Source organism: Hipposideros armiger, unplaced genomic scaffold, assembly GCF_001890085.2.
Source record: "Hipposideros armiger isolate ML-2016 unplaced genomic scaffold, ASM189008v1 scaffold_224, whole genome shotgun sequence".
Lineage (NCBI taxonomy): Eukaryota > Metazoa > Chordata > Mammalia > Chiroptera > Hipposideridae > Hipposideros > Hipposideros armiger.
Window position 1 is genome coordinate 280,830 of NW_017731574.1, and position 21,314 is coordinate 302,143.

Below are 21,314 nucleotides of genomic sequence, written 5' to 3' on the forward strand. Positions count from 1 at the left end.
AAAAGGAAAAAAAAATTAGTTTATGTTTCAAATTATTGGTTAATTGATAAGTTCTAACTTCCTTAAGTACATTTCCTATCGCCTTTACACAGACCCTCCTTCTACTTTCATGGACAAATCTGTACCACTGATTTCTAGCAAACACGTTTTACAACTTCCACACCCGGCAGAAGCTCGTTATTCTGTTAACTGCATTTTTCTAGTTAGTAGAGTTTAAAACAGTGGGCTGGTCCCACCAAGAACGTCCCACCCTACCCCAATATACAGGCGAACCCCACTATCTTTGATTGCCATCCTAATAATCTTTAAAATCAATGATAGAACTTCATCAAACCTTCAACATACTAGTTAAACTCATTAAATACAACCAACATACTTTGGAAGATTAATAAAATCCCTAAGTCTTTGATGTCATTATTAATTAATAAAGTAGCTAGACAGTAAAACAGATTTTCTCTCCAAAGTTTTATGGCATGATTTAGAAATTCATTTTAAAGGATAACTTTTAAATTTGAAATCAGTTCTGAAAATCACAGAGGTGACTGGGAGATTTTACCAAGTAATGAGGGAGAAAGCAGTAAAAATCTCAAGGAGTCTCTAGCTTTCCAGTTGAGACTAACCCTCAGCTAAAGGCCTGCACACAGCATCAGAGCCGGGGGCTTCTATTTTCCTCAGGACTAGTTGTTACCACACACCTGATTTTTTTCTGCTGATTCTCACCATTAGAAATACACATTTCTATGTTGAAGACTGAACTTTACCTGTGTATACAACACCAATAACATTTATACAATGTTATTAAATTGGAATACATATGGCATGGTGTAAGTTGGTGCTCAAAGAAATAGGCTGAATATGATCCTGCTGTCTCCCACCAAGGCCAACCTTCACATGCCCTGATTTTTTTTTTTTTAACCGTTCAGAAGCTGTTCAGTCCAGGCCTTTTAGGGTCCAAAAGCTGTGGTTTTCTGAAAGGTTAAAAAAAAAAGGGCAAAAAAGAAATGGAGAGAGGGAAAGAGACAGAGAGAAGGGAGAAGAGAGGGGGGAGACAGCGGTAGAGGGAAAGAGAGAAAAGAAAAGGGTGAAAGGGAGAGAGAGAACCATGCTGAGATTATTCAGATACCTCATTGTCTCTGGAGAAACACAGACTTAGGTGGAAAGCAATCTGTCTTACCCACCCTGGTGGCTTAACCTCTTAGCAGCACCATATAAAATAGGAGCTGGTTGCCCTCTTATTATCCTGGCCTGATCTCCTCCCTGCCAAAAAAGAAAGAACCATAGGACCAAGCTCAACACAAGTTTATGATTCTAACATTATCCTTAAGGAAAACTGGGCTGGAAGTAAAAAAGAGTGAGTTTTGGCTTTATTAGCTTGTACCTAGTTCAAGAGTTAACCTCTCTGGGTCCTTGGTTTCCTAACTATGTATTGGGGGTAGGGTGGGAGAGAAGTTCTAGTTTGGCTAATATTTTTAAGGAGTACTAAAAATAAATGATCCCATCTTACCCATGTTTTCATTAAACAACCAGATTACCTATGTTCACCTCAAAACTGTAATGATTCATGCCAATAGAGCACAAAGAACAAAGCCAACCATTACACAAAGGCTGCTGCAAATGTCATTGACATCCACCTCTGAGAGGTATAGATGATGTCTCAGAAATGAGCTTAACCCCTGAAAGTAAATCTTTATGTAACAGTGATCACTTGTTATGGCTACCTTTAAATGTGCCAGATATGATTTAGAAGGCATAGCCTCCTGAGAAAGTCAGGGTTCTCATGGCAGACAGAAGGGTTATTAAGCTTTGGAATGGACATTCAAGGACTAACCACACTGATGAATTGGTGTCCTCACTGAAGGCTAAAGTAGTGTATTCCTATCGACATGCTAAGGACTTAACTTACTTCAAGCCCATCTGGCTCCATGTTGAGCAAGGTGTTTTGGTGGAAAGAAAAGTAGAATATATATTTACTAATGCCAAGAGGCTCCCATCTAGCTGGCAATACAGAACAAAATAAAACATGAAATAGGGAAAATGAACGTATTTAAAATGTGTGCTGGTGAAAGCAGATACCACAGAAGGTAAGAAACAGAAGAAATCAGCGGAGGAAGGAAGAGAAGTTTCCGAGGACAGAGCAAACCCTGGGCAAGGCTGTAAAGGGTCAGTGAAAGGGAGGCCAGCCTGACTTTTAGCTATGTCAGACTTCCCACTGGACTATAAACACCAAGAAGGCTGGGATTGCATCTGTTTTGCTTATCACCAATGTCGGAATAAAGCTTGGCATATATGAAAAATTCAATATATTTGGTCAATGAATGAGGTCAGAGTTGGAATCAAGCACAGTGTATATAAGAAGTGACTATGAGTCAACTTGCTTGAACCAGGTAAGTTAAAGGGTGATGAGAAATGGGGATGGCTATATCAAGTGGGACCCTCACAGTAAGAAGAGGAGGCAGTGCAATGTCACATTAGAACCTTTTAACCACCAGGGCAATGCCCAAGGGTCCAGTGAATCTATCACTCCTTGAAACATCCAAGCACAGGTTGGATTACCTGGTTAGGGATACACTTGCAGATAAAGACTCATGCAGACAACCTCTACAATGCATTCTAATTCTGTAATATATGTGATAGGTGTTTCAGCTAACAGCTTAAAATGACTAACAGTGAGACAAGGCTTCAAAAAAATGTTTGCATTAATAAAGTGCATACACTGGTTACTCAAAGATCAGATAAAGTGAAGTAACAGTTCAGTCTTATACAGACAACATAACAGTTATTTTTTTCAAATATCTGAAAAATTATGAAGAAGAGTACACATATTCTGTGTTTACAAAGGTAAACTAATAGTTTGAAGATAAAGGGAAAAAGATTTTGACCCAAATTGTGAGCATGTCTGTGAAATTCATATAATCAGAGCCCCTGGGATGATATGCATGTTCTCAGGAAGAGTAAGCCCCAGCCCCTGTAAGGGATACTACAGAAGACATTTACAGGTTGGCCAGGAGGTCAGACCTCTCAGATGCCTTCCAACTCTGACTTGAATGATCTCTAAAAGTTGTATCTGAGATAAAACTATGCAACTCACTTTCCACAAATGTCGAAACAGAGAGCCTAAAAGGTTTAACGACTCAATTGAGGTCATACAAGCAACAATTACTACAATTCTCATTGGGATCCAAGTCTAATTTAAATGTATTTTTTCTCAAACTAAGTTGACTCAATGTAGTCTTCAACAAGTTGTCATAGGTTCTTTAACAGGTAGCTGATATGTCTAAAGTGAGGCAAAGCGAGGCTGAAGCTCTGAACACCAATGAGTGGGTTCCTGGGGGTAGTGGGCAAGGACATGACAAAGGGAAAAATGTGGTGATGTGGAAACGCACCATGATTATTGATACCCCCACTTCCTCAGAGACAGAAAGAACGGTATACCATTAGCCAATGCAAACACTGGGAGGACGCTGAGATGATGGGAAGGCAGGAAGATGATGAGGTCATTCTGAGGAAGGTTAAGTTGATCACAGGACACAAAGCAGGTGAAGATAGAGAAATGCAGGTGGAAGTATACAGGTCCAAGCTGAAAAACTGACCAGAAGCTATGAATTGATAAGCTCACAGAAGGAAGGGGGAAGAAGAGGGGAGAGAAGGAGAGTGAAGAGGGGAAGGAGGGAGGGAGAGAAAAAGAGAGAAAGTTTGAGTGCACGCAGGTATGCTTGAGCATATGCAAGAGTGCAAACACAAGCATGAATGCGTCCAAGAAACAGGAAACTGAATGTTCCAGGCAGAAGGAATGGGTAAAAAGGTACTGAGATAGGAATAAGCTTGTTACTAAACAAGAGCAAGAAGGTCCACATATCTGTGGCAGAATGAATGAAGAACAGGGGAGTCCCACTGGCAACAAGCGCTAGAGACAGCACTAGACTTCTCACTTAGAGGAGGAGGCAGATCATGAGCTGCCTTATAGGCTGTGTTGAGGAACATGTGATATGATATATATGTGTGTGTGTGTGTGTGTGTGTGTGTGTGTATATCTCTCTCTCTATCAATCAATCAAGAGTATTAAAAAAACTAGGAAGAAAGACTCTAAGTTGGGTGGGTGGTCATCAGTATCAAATATTGCAGAGAAGTTAAGGGCAAATACTTGTGAAAAGGCTACTGAATTCTGTAAGCAAAACAAAAAATATCATTGGCAAGAGCAATAAAGAGCAGTGAAGGTGATAAACAAAAGGCATTTTCTTGTTTCTAAGACCCAGTTTCCCAGCTGGAATGGCAATTTTACAAGTCAGAAGCCTGCAGCTCCATCAGGCCACCACGGCTGGACAGTCTGAGCTAATGACTTGAGGCTAATTTTTAGCAATCTTGGCTATGATGAGACAATATCAAAGGCATCAAAATTAACAGACCAGACCCAAAAGCCACTGACACTGATCCTTCAAGAGGAATCTCAACAGTGGCCGGTTTTAAATATTGGACAATGAAATTGCTGCCAGCAGATCTTTTTGTTTCTAGCTGCCCTTTGCAATTCCAGGCAGACCTCTTTACAAGGGGATTTTGATCCTTTCTGTGATTATATATACCTTCCTCTCCACTTTCCCTGAAAAATCAATAAACTAGGATACTGACATTGACTTAATTTACAGACTCCTTTAAATAATACATATAAACTAGAGCTAAACAATTTTCTAGCAGCAGTTTCCAAATGTCAACATATCTTAAGATTTTAAAGACCATTGAAAAATAGAAAACCAAGGAAAATGTAGCTGAGTTTTCCACAAAACTAATTAAGAGCACTGACTTGGGAACAACTTTACTAGGTTCAAGACCCAGTATCATCACTTACTAGCTGACCTAGGACAAGTTATTTAATGTCTATACCTATTTCCTCATTTGTAAAATGGGGATTAAAAAAAGAACCTACACCACAAAGTTGCTGTGAGGTTTAACTGAGCTTGTATGTGAAAAACATTTAGAACAATATCAAGTACACGAAAAATACTATATAAATTTTATTTAGCTGCTATTAAATGTACCGGTTTGCTTTCCATTCTGAAGTTGTCCCTTCGAGACTCTTTTGGTATTAAAGCATACTTGGTAATCTGAAATAAAGGTGGTATTACATAATTTTTTTTTTTGGATAATGCTTTTAGTGATCCCCTGTGTCTCCAACAACAAAAAATAATTTTTAAAGAAACAGAAAAATAAATAATCCTAAGACAATCTCTAATAGTTTTTGTGGGAAAATTTTACCAGTCCATGAAATCTAAAACCATGGTTGAATAATAAAGACAAAAAAAATATCTCATTTCTATCTCTTAACTCATCCAATTAAAAACACGTTAAAAAAAAAAAAAGGACTTGACAAGAAGTTACTGCTCCTTAAAATTATATAAATATCCTAACCATGTCAAAGTGAAAGTTACACAAATGACCTAAAAATATTCACCCCAAATAAATAAAAGTAAAAACGCTGTTTCACTTGAAGGCATGCAATCTGGTGTGCAGTGTGAGGAAAAGCATGTATACTCACCCGATATTCAAAATCTGCAAATTCCCTGCCCCCACGGCCTCTGAATCCGCCCCGATATCCCCGAGGGCTGGTGAAGGTGCCACCTCTGCCACCACCACGCCCTCGGCCACCACGGAAACCAAGACCTCCTCTGCCTCTGTATCCGCCCCGGCCACGGTTTGGACGAAGTGGGATTCCAAATGTCTCAGCATTCAGTCTTCTTTCTTCAGCCCAGGTTGGTCTTCGTTCTCTGTTATGAGAACAAATAATCTTCAGTGTATATCAGGTTTTAAAGGACATTTTCTAGCAAAACTATGTAGCACTAATTCCCAAATTAAGGCAAAGTGATTCCAAAAGATCATATAAAAATAGTACCTTATCTAATTTATCAAATGCTGTCCATGGCAATATGTTCCTATAATATTGTTAAACTTCATGTGAAAATATGACTGCTATCAGATTCTTGAAAATACAGTTGATAAAACAAAGAAACACAATAACAGCCCCAATACAATAGGGACTCATATAACGGGACTGGCAATGAACTCCACCTTCCACTCGGCCTCAGGGAAAGAAGAGAAGGCAAAGTCAGGCAAGGAAACCCTGTCTCGGGAAACTGGGAGGAGGAAGGTAGGTCCCTGAGTTCCCAGTAGGATCCTGGCCCAATCCCTGGACCTGATGCCTAAAAGCAAGTGTCTCAATTGCTGCTGCTGCTGTCCTAGAGCCCAGGCAAACCCGGTACTCAGAAATCATCCCCATCCATGTTTAAATAGAAGTAGACAACTGCCACCAGGTGGCACTAAACTGCAGCCAGGAGAAGGACAATTTGAACTGGGCAGCAGAAACCCAGGAACTCTAGTTTGTTACACTGGGTGGGTCCTTTAATTCACCTGACAATTTTCTGGATTCACATTTACTTCAATGTGGCAGAGTTTTACTATATCAGCAAACTTCAAAGTAACATTAGCATTCTTGGCCCTGCCTTTATTTGAACTACATTTTAGAGGGGTAAAGTAAAAGGTTTTATTTAGATGTTAGATGAATGCTTCTGTTTTAATTACTAATTTCCAAATCTGAATGCAGCCCTAAACCAAAGTATATGGTCATTTCTTCTTTTCAAGAAATAATATCAGTTAAAATTTTAGTATAATTTTCTTTTAGCAAAAAAACATTAAAAAGTTGCAGGCATGGGCTGGCTGAGTGGCTTAGTTGGTTAAGAGTTGGCTTAAGAGCATGAGCTCTGAGCAACAGGGCTGCCGGTTCGATTCCCACATGGGTGTGACACTGCGCCTGAGCTAAGCTGTCGCTGAGCTGCCAACAGGTGGCAGGATGGCTCAGCTGGTGTAACAACAAGATTGTCTGTTCGATGGTGGGCTATGCCCACCCGCAGCTGAGACTAAATTTGGCACCTTGAGCTGAGCTGCCACTCAGATGGCTCAGTGGATAGAGCGTGTGCTCTTAACAACAAGGCTGCCGGGTTCAACCTCCCCATGGGATGGTGGCTATGCCCACCTGCAACTAAGACTGAACTCAGCATCTTGAGCTGAGCTGCTGGATGACTCAGTGGATTGAGTGTGCACTTTTAACAAGGCTGATGGTTCGACTCCCACATGGGATGGTGGCTACGCCCTCCTGCAACTAAGACTGATCACAGCACCTTGAGCTTAGAGGCCACGAGCTGCCAATGGGCAGCCAGATGGTGACTGGCAGCCTCCACAAGGAAGACTGAAGAACAACTTGGCTGGTCCCATTCCCCAATTCCCCAACACTGTTCCCCTCCCCCAATTCCCTAATAAAATCTTAAAAAAAAATGCAGTTATTACATATTTTTAAGTATTCATTAAAGGCGGTGAATTTATAAGAAATCATTTCACACTTGAACTTCCTAAGAGCTTGAGAGCAGCTTAATAGACTGTACCTATTATCATCGCAAGAAATATTATCAAAGAATGATTTAGTTTTGTCATAATAGCAATTAGGTCCAAGTGGGTCTTCTTCATCTGCATTTCCTTCACTGTTTTGGGTATCAACTCCTGAGTCTCCTTTATCTTCACCATTTACAGGTTTCTCCTGTTTCTCGAGTTTATCTTCTAATGAAAAAACAAGAACATACCGTAAAAGTCAAGACTTGGACTAAACATCGATAATTCACAGGTCAAGTGAGAGAATTTTCTGAGTAGCAAAATGAAAATTCACCTTTCAATTTGAGTTTATTATGAAACTCTCTGTCGATTTCCTCCTTGTTAAATTGTGCATTTGCACTTTCAAAGTCAAAGTCTTTCTCAAATTTCATAGGGCCATCTCGTCGAATACCAAATCTTCCTCTGCCACCTCGATGACCCCCACGCCCTCTCCTTGGAGCTGAAGGAGCACCTGGAACTATGTTAGAAAGAATAAGCTGATTTAGGACAGAACTATTATTGTGGTTTTTATATTAAATGGTCAACAACAGAAGCGCCTACAAGTCTCTATACATTACTATATTTGTCTTTTTTACATAAAAGAGAAATGAAGTTTCACTAACATTTAATATATAATAGACTAAGAATAGCATACATGAAATTTATAAACAGCACACATGAAAGTTGTATTTATGGGGCCGACACTCATATATGTAACTGATAGAGTATACAACCAAACAATTTGGGGAAGACTTCTGTACTAAATTACTATATACTCCTTGAGGGCAGGGGCTTTATTTTGTTTATATCCTTAATCCTACAAAGTGACAAACACATAGTGGATTCTCAAAATCCAGGAAGCCTTTTATGGAAAGGATCACAGGAACCGAGATTTATATTAAGAAAATTAAATGAACACTAATCAGAACAAACTGCAAGGTAGGAGGTGTTGTTTCCACATCACAGATAACACAAGGTAAGAAGCACCAGGTCTCAACCACTCCAGTTACTTCCTGATCCATTTTTGTGTCTCCCTCTAAATGGCTCCATATTATTCAAGTCTTCTTGTATCTAGTCTTTCTCTACAATATATGATAACCGGATTTATAAAATATGATAAAGCAGCATAAATTATAGTGAAAATTTGAGAACCCAAATATCCAATGTGAAAGTAATAGTTAATAAGAAAAAAATAAAAGGAACATAGAATAGTATTTGATGTGTGTTAACAGAAACATACAGAGCACAAAGCAGTATGAATTCAATGATTATAATTATGTATAATGTTTAACACATACTGACAAAGATCAGACGTGACTAGGGTAACAGACAGGTTTTTGTTCACTGAAGTTTGGCAAAATGCCCAAGTTTGAGAAAACACAAAAATCCATAGCAGTATATCCAGACACTTATATCCAGAAAAGGATTCTTAAAACATTAAACTTTACTATTAAAAATGCCTTGGCCACAAGCCAGGAAGTACAGCACAATCCCTTCTGTCTTTAAAAAAAAAAAACAAAACAGCTTAAATATAGTCTATATCTGTAAAACCATAAGAAAAAAATCTAAAATTTTCGGTTAATGAACCTCTGAAGGATGAATTTTGAACGGCAGTGAAAGATACTTTTATTTATTATTTTATTTGATTTTTTAAATGATGGAAGTATGGTAATTTTTTATTTTGAGACAGGGGTTCTCTCTTTTTCCAAATTAAAAAAAGCGAAAAAAGTAAATCAAACCAGAAATTCTGTATTCTATGGCACATAGCACGTACAAAAATACATATAAAAATGTATAGGAAAAAAAATGTATAGGACAAACGAAGTATTTATACATTTAAAATATATCTAGTTTTCTAAAATTAAGTGGAAGATCACTTTCCAATCATTATCTAAATAAGGGATTACACATTGCCTTTATTTTTTAATTTGGAAGAGCTTTAAATTATAATTTATTCTCTACTAATAAATTAGAAAATATCAATAAAATGGATGAGTTTGGGATACGTATTATAGATTACAAAACAGATAAAGTATACAATCTTATTGAATCAATCAATAATCATGAAATAAAGTTCAAGTTCTTAAACAACTGCTTCAAAAAAGGGTTCAGTTAGCTTAAATAATTTTAATGAGAAAATTTCAAAATTTTAAGGTACAGATAATTCCTTTGATTTTTTTTTTTTTAAGCTAAGCCATCCTGCCACCTGTTGGCAGCTCAGCGGCAGCTCAGCTCGGGCCGGGACTCAAACCGCTGCTAGTCAGAGCTCACATTCTTGAGCGAGCTCTTAACCAACTGAGACACTGAGCCGGCCTCCAGATAATTCCATTCTTAGGAACATAGAAAACAATGAAAATTTTATAATACTAACATGAAACTGAAACAAAAACAAAAAAGAATACAAAAGACAGTACAAAAGAGGAAGCCATACAGCTATGTAAATATAAGTGTACAAATTCTACTAGCCGGTAACATTCAAGAATATATTAAAAGACAATTCAATATATTAAAAGACAATTGCCTACCATCAAGTAGGGTTTATTCCAGAAATGTAATGATTAAAAAAAACTTGTTTTAAAATAATTAGGCACACACCAAAAAAACTGAAAGTATAGTACAGAGTGGTCCTTTTTGCTCACCACCTAGCTTCCCTTCCAAAGCTTACATTTTATTTCAAAACTGGAAAATTGACACTGGCACAATATATAATTAACTACACTACAGGTCTTATTCGGGTTTCAATAGTTTTTGCATGTGCTAATGTTTTGGTAGTGTTTACGTATAGTTCTATGACATTTTGCCACATATACAGAGGGTGCAAAAAAAATGTATACACATTTTAAGAAAGGAAAAAAATTTATTAAAATTATGCTGATGGTAACCACTCTGAGCACCTCTTGTAATTGCAGAAGTCAAACGTGACTTGTATTAATCTTTTGTTATTGGTATATATTGAGTATTACAATTTTAACACAGTTTTTTCCTTTCTTAAAATTTGTATACATTTTTTTGGTACCCTCTATAGATCTGCACAACTACCACCAAAAAATAAGATAGAAGACTGTTCTGTTACCATAATGACACTCCCTTGTGCTACTCCTTTATAACCCTTGCCATTCATTTTTTATAGTAATTATGTACCACACACTTCAAATGTTCTCTCTCTTGAAAAGCATAAAATACGAATTTCGGATACACGTAACTTACCTATTTGTCTCTTGCTATCATTTCTGAGTTGCTCATTTTCTGGTCTTGAAACTTTGTGTACTTCAGCTATAGAAGACAAAGTGACAAATTAACTCGGGACACATAATCAAAAACTTACGTAAAGTTAGAAATGAGAAAAAAAAAATCCCAAAACAAACCCCCCAAAATCTATCCCCCCACCACCATCACTACTTTGAGCCAAATTGGAAAGACTGAACATTCTACCAAGTTCAATTTAAACCTTCTAGGATCATTCACAAAAAGTACCTTTTTAATGAAAATAAGGTGAATGGAAAATGTCGATGAGTCAATTAAGGAATAGTAAATAGCTAAAGTTCTACCTCGCCTGTGCTCTTGATTCTCTATTGCTTTTTGGCTGGTAGATGGTAAAGGCCTGGTTGATACAGGGCTCCTTCTCCCAACAGGTGCTGGAGCAGGTAAGTGGGCCGAGGCGGTCTGCACTGCTTGTTCCATGGTTGGGCTTTTTCTCAAAGGGTCTAACTGAGGGCTTGAACGACCTAAAACGTAACCAAAAGATAAGAAACTACCCTATCCTTTGGGAATTTCAAAATAACCTAGACCCTAAAAAAGAATGTCTAGTTTTATTTCTACCAATTTAAAATCCTTAGCACAAATTTGAATTCATCTACTTATTAGACCAGAATTTAAAACTGATTCTCTTTAGTGGGCTGGTCACTAGTTTAGTAAAAGAAAATATAAAAACAAAACAAAAAGCCCCAAACAAAAAATTGTGGAATTTTATCTTTATTTCTACCCAGTGAAACAAGGTTTAAAGTAAGTTTTTCAAAAATTACTGCCTGGTACAAGATTCTGCAGGAGTATCATCAAAGATCGTGCTGTAGGTCAGATGCAGGCTTTCCCCAATAACAACAACCATAAGATTCTATTGATACTGGAGCCATTATTTCCAGAGGCTTTCACATTTTGAGTACTTTCTGAAGCTATGTCTAAAATGATACCTTTATACCTGCAGATATTACCTCCATTAAATTTCTATTATGAAGTAAAAAACTAGCAAGTTAGGTGAAGCTCTCTAATATCTTATGGGCTTGGGTAATTAAACATCAATACTAAAAGGCCAGCAACAAATAAACCCTTCAGGTAATTATACAGTAGTGATACTTATTCCTTGCCATTTGAAAGATGTCTTGCCAAGTTTTTGCTCACTACAGGTTTGTAACTTACAAATTCCATTTTTCCTTTTATGAGGTCAGTGCCTGCTCATAGTATGAACAGATGAATGTAACACTGTGTGCTCCCATCATGCTTTTTATCCCTATAATGTTTGCAGTAAATATCTGTTCAAGGTGCTCTCATGTCCCATGACATCACACCAAAACGTTTCGCTTAAAAAAATTTATGCTTATTTTTTGTAAAAGAAAAAAGAACCCCAAATATGCTACAAATGTCACTATCCACTTGTGCAATCTGCACAGCCTCCAAATAACTGGTGAACTGATAAGTGCTGACAAAGCATTGATTGTTGTGCACCAGATGCTTCAGGGACTGTTTATTAGTGCGACTCCCCAAGTTTATGGCTACCTACAGTATGCACTTGCAAATGGGTATCACTATTTCCAGCCATTAATGCCGAAGTTTATATTGATTATAATGGGAAATCATGGTGGTTTATATGTTTGGCCTGTGAGAAGACCTTTTGCCATCACTCATCACCTTATAAAGGGACTTAATTTATACAACAAATGCTAAGTTTTTCGAAAAGCCTATTGCTTTGTTAATTTTACAATACTACGTGTACATTAAATGATCTTGTAAGTTTATAAAACTTACTTCATCAGGCTTTCCTTTGAGAAAAGATCCTATGGCTCCCAAGTATTATAGAACCACAAGTGATGGGGCAATCATAGTAAGTGAGAACTCACATATTGATTTGTTGTGTATTTTAAAAACCTTTGTAATTAAAGTCTACTGGGCATGAGTAATTATGTTATAAATAGGGAAATATAGGTGATATCGGAAATTATGAGGAATAAACACAAAGGCTATTTCAGCATAATAAAAACACACCTTGAGCCATCTTCACATTCTTATCACAGTTAAAAGAAAACTAGGAAGGGCCGGCTAAGTGGCTCAGTTGGTTAAGAGCTCGCTCAAGAGTGCGAGCTCTGAGCAACAGCGGTTCGATAAAAAAAAAAAAAAAAAAAGAAAACTCTAGGTGTTTTAATTTTGTGAAATTCAGACATTTTAGTTGGTGAAATTAAAATGCAGATTCCCAGGCCACCTCTGCCATTGCTTTACATAAACATACCTCTTTCTTCTAATATATACTTAAAATTTTAAAAATTTACTTAAAAGTTAGTTTAGTCCTAAGTACGAGGGAATGAAACCTAGTTATTTTCCCAATGATAAGGCAGTTGTCTATCCCACGATCATTTCCTGCTCAGCTAGCATTTCTCTAATTTAAAAATAATATCTTTATCATATACTACTTATTTAAACTTGGATGTTTCTGACTGTTGTTCCATTCATCTCTAAATTTATTCCTGTACTGCTTTATTTTATGCATACTTTATTATTGAGTAGTTAAGCCCTATCACATTACTTTTATTTTTTAAATGTCTAGCTATACTTCCATGTTTATTTTTAAGATAGTTTATATGTTTTTTAAGTTCTTATACCATTCCATTTGCATTTATTGAAAGCACAGTACATTTAATTAATATGAGAAGTAAACCCTTGACAATACTTTATCTTTGTATCCAGGAATGTTTCTCTGATTATATTATCTTTCATGTCCTATTACATTTTGTATTTTCACCATAGAGGTTGGTCAGATTTCTTATTATGTATTTTATATATAATTTCTATTTCTCATTATTGTGAGCATCTTCTTTTGTCCCCATTACATAATTAGTGGGACAGGTTTTAGGACAACTATTGATTTTTGTATGTTTACTTTACATTTTACCTCTATCTTCTTTAGGTCCCTTATTAGTTCTAGGTTTTTCAGTGAATTCTCCATTCCAAGCAGATTCACAGCATTGACAAATAATGCTAATTCTAATATCTATGCCTCTTATTTCTTTTTCACGTGTTCCTGATTAAACTAAAAATTCCAGAACAAGGCTGAATAGCAATGATAACACGCATCCTTGTTTATGATTTTAATAAGAATTCTTCTGGTGCTTCCATATTAAGGTTAATGTTGGCTATTGATTAAGACAGCTAACATCTACTGATCGCATTCTATGGCTAGGCACTATGCTAAGGGCACTGCATACACATTTAAAAAGACTTATCATCACAATAAGTCTGTTAGTTACCAGTCAAGTCCCATTTTATAGTTTAGAAAACTAAAGCTTAAAAAAGATTAAGTATTTTCCCTAAGAAAGAATTCTTTTAAAAAATAAAATTAAAAAACCCACGCACATATACACAAATATACACTTAAATTAACCTAGAAAAAAGTCTAGAAGTATACACGACAAAATATAAATATTTGTTATTTCTGGGTAGCGAGATTGTGGGTATTTTAATTTTCTTACTTATGCTTACTGTATTTCTAATTCATCTACAACGAATCATTAGAATGTTTAAAATTTAAGTTATTTTAAATCAATGTAAATAATTGTAACTATAACTATTTCAAAATATCTCAAGTGAGATAGGATTATGTTTAACATTAGCTGATTTTACCTTCAATAGCTTTTAAAAACACTGTCCTGAGATTATAGCAACCTTCTGAAATGAGTTCGCATTGTTTTATTTAAATGTAAACATCTATGTAAAGCAATGAGCCAATAACATCCACTTTGGCAGCAGATAAAAACAGATATGGGATCTTGGGACCACTGAGGTTATAAGACTGGTGGAAAAATATAATTAAAAAAAAAAAAAGAAACAGGACAGTTTAAGAAGCTTATTAAAATGCAGATCCCTAAGCTCCAGGGATTCTGATGTAGCAGTTCTCAGGATCTACATTTTTAAGCACTCTAGAGGATTTGGTTGTGGGTGGTCTAGACTGAGAACCACTGCTCGAGCTCCTGTGAGGATGCTAGGAAAGATGCAACAGCATAAGGGCAGTTTGTTTCTTCAGCTGCTATTTAAAATTCATCAAGGAGAGTTCATCTTCAGTAATGAGTCCGGGATTAAAGTATTATATACTTTATTATTAAAGTATTTATGTACTTGCCTTGCAAAATACAAATGCTTCAGTTTTAGGATCTAAGAATTGTAAGTAGTCTAAATAGCAGAAGTCATTCAATAATATACTTATTGCAGTGGCAATTAGGAGAAAAATTTTTAAAGAACCAAATAGAAATTGTGCACGTGATTTACAAACTGCAAAAGCTCTTACATTCAGAGAAAGACAAAAACCACTACAGAAGTTTAGAATGGAAATATTTGAAGGACAAAACAGCTTACCTTGAGATAACTGTGTTTTTAGAGGTCTTGTCTCCTGTGTAAAGGCAGAACCAACAGCACTACTTTGGGATAGGGTACCGCTGTTGGATGTTTCTGTTCCAAAGGATGTCAAGGAGCTTCCAGCTTTAAGAGATTTTTTTTTAATGACAAAAAAATCTTTTTAAACATTTTAAACCTTTCAATTATATAAAGTAACATACCATTTAAATTATGATAATTTTCACCACCCCCTAACACTTGTGCCAACTAATAATCCTGGAAATTAATGAAAGTACATCAAAAATTAGTTGAGAAATCTTTGACAATACTGTATAGGAAAAAAATAAGCCAATATACATACGCCAGCATCAGAGCTGCAAAAATTTTTGTAACATATGCAGTGCTGTCCTAGGCAGTTATGCAGATGGGATAGCAAGGACCCCCATCAGATACAGAAATAGCAGAAATGGTACATTCTACACCAACATTAAGGTTCAATTATTCTAATGCCAAGTGTCTGCACAAACAGCCAAATCAACAGGTCTATGAAGTGCTTTCCTAGCATTTCTAAGGCAACAGAGAATGGACTCCAGTCCATTTTAATGCTTCCACTCAGGATGGTACTGTGGGGCTGCATTCTGCTTAAAGCAACCACAAAAGTTTTGGTAATATATGAGTAAACACATCCCTAGAAAGGGCCCAATTCTTTGCTATACTAGGTTATGTCCATCTTCAAGTTTCTACAGTACTATGGATCATTCACTTTTCACATGCTTACTTTTCTCCTCTTGCTGTTTAATCTATGTAGTTTTTCTCTAGCAGGAACTATTTCCATAGCCCTTCTCCTACCACCAAATCCAATATTAAGATGTTAGAATAATCTTTTATGAAATACAAATATAATCTCATTACTACAATGCTTAGGACCCTCTGATGGCTTTCCACTGCCCTCAAGATACAAGTTCAAATTACCTACACCTTGCTTTATACAGTGCTCCCCTTATCTGCCTACCTCTTCCCTCATCACTTTCCTTATTTTCACCATCTACTCCACAGAACTTTACCCAACCACACTTAAAATATTTGAAGACTATGATCATGTCCATCACCATCTTTTCATTTCTAAACTAAGCAACTCCAGTTCCTTCAATCATTCTTCACCTTCACATGGTATTTACCCCCCACTTGGACTCCTAATTTAATGAATTCTATTAATAGTTGTTTATATCCATCTTAAAATGGGGCGTCAAAGCCTAGCAAAGTATCTCAGATGAGAACTAATGGGACTCTCTTGGAGGTGCAATCCAGTCAGGCTGTAGCCTCAGCTGGCTCTGGAGAGGTCTAACATAACTCCCATAACACCCCCAGAAATGTTGGGACTAGCGCTCTTAATAATTCTGTGGGGAGCTGAATCCATCCCACTATCCCTAGTATTTCTGGGCAATGACCAAGACATAACCCACCCTGATGATATGCATTTATATCTCCGTGCTATCCTGTTTCCTCACCTGACTCAACCTCTCCCCGCTTACCCCTGGGTTAGCAAACTCTTCTATATCCTTCATCTAGTCTCTTCCTGGTCATACCACACCCACCTCCTGATCCCAATTCTATTAACTTATCTTGATTTATTTTTTACATATGTTAAGAAGCAGGGGTCAAGGTTATTTTTTTCCAAAAAGATATCCAGCTACTGCAATATCATTTGTTAAAAAGATTTCTCAGATTAGGAAGTACAAATGGGTATTCACAAAATAGTCACGGGGATATGAAATATAGTATGGGAAATATAGTTAATAATGTTGTAAAGACTATGTAGGGTGTCAGATGGGTACAGGACTTATGAGGAGATCACTTCATAGATTATATAGATGCCTACCCACTGTGCTGTCAACCTGAAACTAATATAAAATAATACTGAATGTCAACTATAATATATAGTGTGCCAAAAAAATTTATACACATTTAAAGAAAGGAAAAAGCTATTAAAATTGTAATAATACAGATAACAAAAGATGAATACAAGTCACATTTGACTTCTGCAACTATAAGAGGTGCTCAAAGTGGTTACCATCAGCGTCCAGACACTTCCGATTATGGCTAATTAGTGCTTGAGCATAGTATACATTTTTTGGCATCCCTCCCTCTGTGTGTGTGTGTGTGTGTGTGTGTGTGTGCGCGCGCGCGCTTGCTTAGTTATGGGATGTTAAGTACAGCATAAGGAATATAGTCAGTGGTATTGTAATAGCTACAAACATGTACAATGTCAATGGGTAGTGGACTTGCTGGGGTTCTCGTTTTGTGAAGGGTGTAAATGTCTAATCAGTAGGTTGTACACCTAAAACTAAAAGATTTCCCCCTCTTCATTGTGCTGCACTGGCATTTTTGTTCTAAATTAGTATTTAAGTGGGTCTATTTCTATACTCTCTATTCTTTACTCCTGGTTTATTTGTCTGTCAATACTTCACTGTTCTGATCACTATAACTTTATAGCAAATCTTAAAACCAGGTAAAAACGTCAAACTTTCTTCTTCGAGATTGTTTTGGTTATTCTGGGTTTTGTATTTCCATATAAATATTAGAATCAGCATGTCAATTTCTATTTTTTTAAGATGTCTGATGGAATTTTGATGGAGGTTATGTTTAAGCTGTAAATCAATTTTGGGGGAAAAGTCACCTTCCAACCCATAAGAATGGTTTAACTCTCCATTGACTTGGCTCTCTAATTTCTCTCAGCAGTGTTTTGTAGTTTTCGTTGTACAGCAGTTTTCTTTACTTTAGCACTACTGACATTTTGGGCGAAATAACTATTTGTTGCGAGGGGTAGTCCTATGCATTGTAGGATGTTAAGTAGCATCACTCGCTTCTACCCAGTAGATACTATAATAGTAGTAGCCCCCAGTTGTGACAACCAAATGTCTCCATGCATTATTAAATGCCCCCTGGGGTAGGGGGTTAAAATTAATCCCCCTCCATTGAGAACCACTATGGTAGAGATTTTAAAATATCTTTTTCAGGACTGGCCGAGTGGCGCATTGGTTAAGAGCTGGCTTGGGACGCCAAGGGCCCCGGTTCAGATCCCACATATGAGGGCCAGTGACACTGCCCTCTACAGCTAAGATGCTGAACAACAGCTCAACTTGGAGCTGGGCTTCCGTGAGACCCCGTAGGCTGCAACCCCTGCTGCAGTGGGTTGCCATGGGCTACCGTGTGTAGCCAGCAGCTGGCATGAGCGGCCAGCAGCCGGCGACTGATCTGCCTTACCCGGGAAGAGCGCAATGATGGTGTCAACTTGGGCCAGTGAAGCAACATCCTCCACAACTAGGCTGAAGAAAACGACAGCAACTTGTCTGTTCCCCTTCCCTCAATTCCCCAGCGCTGTTCCAATTCCCCAATAAAAATCTTAAAAAAAAAAATATATATTTTTCATTCCTGGTGTCTGATGTTATTCATGCTATTGTAAGTTGTGTTGCATTTACATTTCATTTTCCAATAGTCTATTCTAGATCAGGTGTCAGCAACTTTATCTGTAATTGGCTAGATGGTAAATATATTATTTTAGGCTTTTCAGGCCATACGATATCTGTTTTAACTACTCAACTCTGCCCTTGAAGTGTAAAAGCAACCACAGACAACGTGTAAATTACATGAGTGTGGCTGTGTTCCAAAAAACTATTTACAAAAATAGGAGGCTGGATTTGGTCTACAGGCCATAGTTTGCCAACCTGTGTGTTATAGAATACAAAAATACAGTTGATTTTTGTATATTTTACCACATATCTCCTTACCATGTTACATTCACTTATTCATCCTAGTGGTCTGAACATTCCTTTGCATTTTCTATGCACACAGTCATGTCACCTCCAAATAAAGACAATTTTAGTTCTTCTTTTCTGTTCTTCAAATATTTTGTCTATTTTTGCCTTACTGGATTGACTTGGACCTCTACAACAACCCTAAATGAAATGCTGAGACAATTTTGCGTTGGATTTATTTCTTACCTCAAAGGAAACACATTCATTACTTCATCATTATTTATGTAAGCTTTTCACTTCACTGATCGAATTTAGGATATTTCCTCCCATTCCTTAGTTGTTGATAAATGGGCGTTGAATTTTATCAAATGCCTGTTCTGTATTGTATCTTTTGGGATTGAAGTTTTTCTCCTTTTATTGTTAATGCGGTAAATTACTAATGATTTTCAAATGTTAAAACAGCTTTTCATTCCTGAGAGAAACCTCATTGTTATTATGTACTATCCTTTTTATGAACTGCTGGCTTCCACTGCTAATACTGTATAAGGATTTTTACATATGTTCATGGGAGAGAGTGAGCTGTAATTTTCTTGTAATGACTGCATTAGATTTTGGTATTTCAACTTGCCTTAGCTATCTGGTTAGGAAGTGTTCGGCTTCCTCTATTCTCTCAAAGAGTTTTTATAAGACTGGTAAAATTATTTCTTCTATAAATGGTAGAATTTAGAATATAGAATCTATAAATGGTAGAATCAAACAGTCTACAGTTTTAACTTCTTTAACAGATACAGGGATTTGAGATTTTATTTCCTCTTGTGTTGGATTCGGGAAGTTGTATTTTCCAAAGAATTGGTCTATTTCACCCAAGATGTCAAATTTACTGACATAAAGTTGTTCAATATTTTCATAGTATTCGTTTAGGATCTGTAGTGATAATATACCCTTTCATTTTTGGTATTGGTAATTTGGGTCTTCTTTTTCCCCTGATCAGTCTTGCTAAGGGCTTATTAACATCATAAAATTTGTCAAAGGAACAATTCCTGGCTTTGTTGATGTTATATAGGTGTATTTTGGCTTGTTTCTATTTTATTGATTTCTGCTTTTAAAATTTTTCTTCCTTCTACTACTTTTGAGTTCATTTTCCTTCCTTTTTTTCTGGCTTAAGATGTCAGCTTAGAGCATTGATTTTAAAACATTGTTTTCTAATACATGTACTTAAAGATATGAAAATTTCCCTAAGCAATTCTTAAGCTCCACTCAAATTTTGACATGTTGCATTCTATAATTAAATTAAAAAATACATTCTAATTTCCATTATGATTTTTTGATTCATTAATAATTTACAAGTTTGCTCAACTTTCAATTATTTAGATATTTTCAAGTTATCTTTATTATTAATTCCAAATTTAGTTTCTTTGTGGTTTGAGAAGATACCATGTATACTTTCAATCCTTCTGAATTTAATGTAACTTGTTTTATGATTTGATCTATTCCCTTGAGCAGTCCATGTTTACATGAAAAGAATCTATATTCTGCAATAGTTGGGTATACTATTTTATAAAAGTTACATACACATTTAGGATTGTTATAGCTTCCTAATGAACTGCCCTCTGTGCCATCTTAAGAACCCCTCTTTATCTCTGGTAGTACTCATCTTTAAGCTGCTTTGTCTGATGTTCATTTATCTAACATAGTTTTCTTGTTATCAGTGTTTATATGGTCTGGCAGGTCTTTTTCTATTTTTTTACTTTCTTTCAGTGTATCTCCTATAAACATCATATAGTTGGATCCTGTTGTTTTTTTTTTTTAAAACAATTCAGTTTGATGATCTCTGCCTTTTAACTAAAATGTTTAATTCCTTTATACTTTACTAAAGCACATCTTTAACAGTCCTTAGTCTGTCATCCCTAATGCATGAAATATCCTCCTGGCTTTATGCAAACTGTAAAGTTCATAAGCATGCCCTATAAGTATTCATCAAACTCAGTGATTAAAAATTAATCTATATAAAACACTGGAGGCCTAAGAGAATCATTGTGCAATATAGTTTGACTATTTAACCAGCTAAAAGGTACCCAACCCATTTGTCTGTCTGTTCAGTCAATATTCCTCCATCTTGCCCATAAGAGTACTATGAGATGTAGACAGCATGCCATGAGTATTTTGCTGCTTAATTTATTGAGATGATTTTTTCCTAAGGGTCCATAAATTAAAGTCAATAATGATCTCATCTTTATACATAAGAATTATATTAGCATCAGCTTAAAAAACAGTGTTTTAATTCTATCTGGTACATCATTCCTTTCAATGTATGAAGAGTATCTGTTTCCCACAATCCTTCCAAAAAAGAATATACTCAAACTTTCGGGTTTTGCCAAATTGATAGCAAGAAATGGTATCTTGGTGTAGATTTAATTTGTATCTCATCGTAAGCAAGATTTAAGCATCTTTCCATGTTTAAGGGCCATTTGTATTTTTTTTTCCTGAAAAAGGCAAACTTAGTGCCTAATGCTTGCCTATGTTTCTGCTGGGCTGTAGATCTTTATTTTTAAAAGCTCT

The 21,314-nt window shown here is 36.3% G+C and overlaps 1 protein-coding gene across 6 annotated transcripts in view; it reads right to left on the reverse strand.

The window, feature by feature from the left end:
• Positions 1 to 21,314, reverse strand: part of LSM14A (LSM14A mRNA processing body assembly factor) — a 59,167-nt gene that overhangs the window by 1,950 nt on the left and 35,903 nt on the right. The window contains exons 4-12 of one of the 6 annotated variants that reach the window (XM_019654510.1): positions 15,022 to 15,144; positions 10,956 to 11,132; positions 10,615 to 10,680; positions 7,703 to 7,885; positions 7,425 to 7,596; positions 5,528 to 5,756; positions 5,031 to 5,096; positions 1,179 to 1,257; positions 4 to 968 (exon numbers count right to left, since the gene is read on the reverse strand). In XM_019654510.1, the coding sequence (XP_019510055.1) occupies positions 931 to 968; positions 1,179 to 1,257; positions 5,031 to 5,096; positions 5,528 to 5,756; positions 7,425 to 7,596; positions 7,703 to 7,885; positions 10,615 to 10,680; positions 10,956 to 11,132; positions 15,022 to 15,144 (1,133 nt within the window). In that variant the 3' untranslated portion in view covers positions 4 to 930. Of the gene's footprint in view, positions 1 to 3; positions 969 to 1,174; positions 1,258 to 5,030; positions 5,097 to 5,527; positions 5,757 to 7,424; positions 7,597 to 7,702; positions 7,886 to 10,614; positions 10,681 to 10,955; positions 11,133 to 15,021; positions 15,145 to 21,314 lie in introns of those variants that run through there. The other 5 variants (XM_019654509.1, XM_019654514.1, XM_019654511.1 and 2 more) reach the window with 5 other exon arrangements.